The sequence below is a fragment of the Vollenhovia emeryi genome, unplaced genomic scaffold, assembly GCF_000949405.1.
Source record: "Vollenhovia emeryi isolate VEMERY1.0 unplaced genomic scaffold, V.emery_V1.0 DF941504.1, whole genome shotgun sequence".
In the NCBI taxonomy this organism is placed as follows: Eukaryota; Metazoa; Arthropoda; class Insecta; order Hymenoptera; family Formicidae; genus Vollenhovia; species Vollenhovia emeryi.
Window position 1 is genome coordinate 1 of NW_011964862.1, and position 4554 is coordinate 4554.

The 4554-nt window shown below is 29.2% G+C and overlaps 1 protein-coding gene across 1 annotated transcript; it reads right to left on the reverse strand.

The window, feature by feature from the left end:
• Nucleotides 1-70: 70 nt before the first annotated feature.
• LOC105570950 (TBC1 domain family member 5 homolog A-like) lies at nucleotides 71-3950 on the reverse strand (the record flags this gene model as incomplete). Its single annotated transcript, XM_012028405.1, has 6 exons — nucleotides 3428-3950; nucleotides 2530-2667; nucleotides 2141-2420; nucleotides 1809-1936; nucleotides 1299-1430; nucleotides 71-258 (listed from the first exon to the last, which is right to left on the reverse strand). Coding segments are annotated over exons 1-6 (1389 nt in total), but the record flags the coding sequence as incomplete, so codon positions are not given.
• Between the last annotated feature and the right edge of the window lie 604 nt (nucleotides 3951-4554).

Sequence of the window (4554 nt, forward strand, 5' to 3'; positions counted from 1 at the left end):
ATATTTATTACTATTTTTATTTAATCATCTAATATAATTATAATATAATACTGCTAATATTGCATTATACTTCTCTGCATTCCCAGCAATCCCAGCCTATCTTTTTTTCAGGTGACTCGCTTTTTGTGTCATTCAAATTGACTGGATTAAATGGAATTCGAGATTGTTTCAGTCGCTTCTTTAGAAATGGTTGAAATAATGATGGATGTTTTGGCCGATTATCAACTTCGGTATTTTTGTGGAAAAATTCATTTGTATCTGATGAACCCGTTTCCGTATCAAAATTTAAATTAATATGACTTAAAGTAATCACATATATACATGTATAATAATTAATCGATCAATTAAAATATGTTTACACATAAATAATAACGAATTTTGTTTGTATTCCAGAGGATCGATTGTGTTTTCAAAATGTAGTGAAAATTACAAAAGTGAGCGAATTTACCAGGTGTTAATCAATAAATTATAAATATTGTAGTAAATTCGACATGAAAATTCGACGTAGTACATTCATTTTATTTTGACGTCATACTGACATTCTTTTTACTAGGCGTTTTCATTGGGAATTGTATCACAACTCAACATTGTTGAATTTAAAATATTGAAAAAAATAGTTACGAAAAAGAAGTTTAAAATCAATCAATAATAAAAAGCTCGGAAGTTTAAAAATCACGAACAACTCTTTGTATAAGGGTTATGTAACATCTTGAAAAGATCCTTTTCAAAACTTAAAAAATTATGATTGTACATGAAATTAAAACCAATTGTAAAAGAACGTGATGCTAATGTTTGCAAAATTTTAAAATAGATCATTGGTTGAATACGCAGGAATTGTTGACGAGAAATGATCAAAGGGATTTTTCGCTGTACTCTACAGCAACCCAACAATTAGAAACAAATTATCAATGTCAATTTAGGTTTGGCATACACTGACAAAACATTTTTTCAAAACATGATACATGATTTAACGCCCAGTCAGAAATGTCTCGTCGATCGACGTCGAAATGACGTCGTATTGACATCGAAACCGTCATATTGACGTCGATTCGACGTCGTTTCGACATCGATTGACGAGTCATTTCTGACTGGGCGGAATTATAGTATAACACTTTAGACTTGTTAAACTTCCTAAAATTTTGAAAAATATTTGTATAGCTTGATACATGTATATAAAATACATTTCTTTGTAAAACGCTCCAAAAACAATTAAATTTTTTCGATTTTCCAGAATAAAATTTATGTTAAGTTTTACCAATCATAATTTAAGGATACGATTCGCAAATAAGAATACTTACGGAACATAATTTTACTCAGCTGTGTGTCATATAATGTCCTGTGCGATGCAGGTTCATTTTCCTCGTTTTCCGATTCTTTATTGCTTTCCTTATTACTTTTCTGGGCCCACTTAAAATGGCTTGCAAGTTCATCTGAGATAGAACTTTTAATATACTCTTTCAAAGAAATTTTCGTGTTAGGATTTCCCCACCAGGTAAAATAATTTTTCTGTAAAATATTTTAAGGAGTCAGTGGTGCTATTAATATTAATATTATGTAAATTATTATCGATACAGAAATTCATTAACCGATAAGAGATATAAGATATTGCTAAATAAATTTTGAATCTATGAAAAATTTTACTTTTGTGATAAATAATTGTGCAAAGTTAAGGAATTTTAAGAATATTGTATTTTGTATTACTGAAAATAGCAAACCACTTAAATATTCCGAAAAACAAAATGCAAAATTAAAAGTATGATAATATTTTTATGTAATCGAAATATTAGTAAATCATTTTGATATTTTACTTATTAGTTCTTCCTGCTTTTGTTCATTTTTCTCGAACTCTTCAAATTGTTGCATATTTTGTAATGGGAAACCTTCCGGAAGCGTATATACTGGATGAGTCCTATCGTTATTATTTGCGTTCATGTTTCTAAAAATCATTTGACTCGGTTTTATGCTCAGTAAATTAATATTTAAGAGGGTATAAAAAGATCTTGATAGGCTTCACTTTATATAAACCCAAAAACTGTATCCAAATCATCTTCTTTTTATCGTACAACTTTTTTATCTTTTAAGATATTTTGGTAAAATTTATAGATTTTTTAAATTGAAAATCATATTAATGTATACTTACACTTGCATATTATCCAATTTTGTATTGAAGTGGGTTTTTAGTTCATTCATTTTTTGCTCATAATAGTTTTGCATATCGTCTACTTTTTTCGAAACATATCGTTCCTGAGTCTTCCAAAACATATTCATTTTTTCCTCAAATTTTTGGAAGAAACTTTCTTGCGATGCCCTCAAGTTATTTAAGATGGCATTTTCAGAATTTGGATAACTTATATGGCCATCATTGTTATTGTGATAGTTGTAGAACTGCGAATGTGTGTGTGTATTATCCAATACAGTTCCTGTAAAAATTCGATATGTTCGAGTCGTTGTAATATTTCATTTTATTTTATTAATTTTAATCCATTATATGTAAAAATATTTTGCCTGAGGTATATAATCCTTGTGTACCTGTGGGTGGAACACTGGCTGCATTTGTGTTCATGCTGCTAGTGCTCCAACTGTTATTACATCCATTATTTGAAGTAATAGCTGGAGAAACATAGTAGTTACAAGTTCCAATTTTTGAAGAATTTTTTTGAACAGTACCTGGATAAACAAACATACAATGTAATAAATTTTGAAAAAAGATAAATCAACTCAAATAATAAGCAACACACACGCACACGCACACGCACACACACACACTTTAGATTTATAAAATTTCAGAATAACTTCGCCATAACGTAGTCTTTGCACGCAGAAGCGCATTTTGTAAGCGTTTGAAAGGGTCCAATATAATATAAAAATACATATATTCTAATGTACAGAAAAAATTTATTTGCAAATTAATTCGAATGTGTTGACGATGTAACCATGATGTAAGAAGTAAGGTGAAACAGCATCAAGTTGCGCAGTAGTCAACCAATCACATTTGGGTCCAAATGCTGAAAAGCAACTATGCACACGCACAAATTCTCGCGGCTGCATTTTGACCCAAATATGATAGTTGTTTTAACATCATCCCATCATCTTGCATGCGCAATGATACACCTTTCTTCTTACATCATGGATGTAACCTTTGTTTTTCGCGTCAAATGTTAATATTTTATTTGTCTATTGTTATTATTTGTATTTAGTAAAGCATAAGTTCGTCTTACCGTACATTTCACTAATTTCTGAAAAATTTTAATTTTTACAACGGTTTATTTTTTCGTAGTAAAAACTTCAAAACTTTGCATAGACATACTTATTAACGTAAATAATAGTATTTTTATTCGTTCTTTTTCCCTTTTTTTATTGCGTACAAGGACTACCTTAACGAGAAGGTAAAATCAAATATTTGTTTTAGGAATACAAAAGTAGTTACTTGTTTCAACAACTGCCGCTGCGTTGAAATCGTATACAGAATGATTATTTGATGTACGCATTACGTCATCTCCTTGATTACAATTATTTTGTAATGAAAATAAATTATGTTGTGTTGAACAACCAGACGAGTTCAACTTGTTTTCATGGTGTCTAAGTTGCTGTTCCGATGTTGGTTTTAGTGTTTTTTCTTGGTTTACTTCTTTTTTCCGGTCAGGTTTTGCGATTGGTTTATCTTGATTTTCTTTTTTCCGGGCCGATTGTGTATTTTTTGGGGACCTTTTGTCCATTTCAACATTGTTGTCACTGTCAGTCGAAAAATTATATTCATTATCAGATGAGTGACTTGGTGCATCAGTTGATTCTTCAGAATTATATTTGTTGAAAGTTGCTATCATTTCTTGAAATATTTCACTGTTAGCCATTTTCTTACTCGTTGGCTTATCAGAATCTGTAGTACAATATTTTTTAGGTTTTTTTATTGTACGTCCTCGTCGATTACATTTTGAATCTTTGCCCTCCATTTTTTATAACGCTGTAGGTCAATACATATATGTATACATAATATAGTTCCTTTTTATCTTATAGTATATAGTGGAAAAACTTTGAATAAAGTTATGATGTGCAAAAAATAAATTATATTGGAGCATTTATATTGACAGATTATAAATATAAAATTTATTATGTAAATATGATAAAACATTTGATAAAACGTTATACATTAATTGATGTTACAAAATAAAACTACTTAATATAATGTAAGAAAGTAGAAACAATGTATTCATCATTATATTTTTCTGATTTTTTTGTTGAAGAGAATGACCCTGACCAACTTGGCATATTGTAGCACTTCGCAATTACATAATTTGTACTGATTAATTGTAAATCTTTTGATAACTTCTTGCATTTATATACTCCGACAGTTGAAGACTGAATTGGCAATTCATAAAAATTTGTAACATTTTGAAAAGTTTGTACTATAAAGAAAACATCTTCATTTTCAGTCAAAATAATATTTTGAATTCTACAAATAGAGTTATTCCGGATCTTGCAAAAACTATTGCGATCATCTAATGCAAAATTAAATTTATTTGAATGATAATTTTTGTATTGTACGACATTGGTATT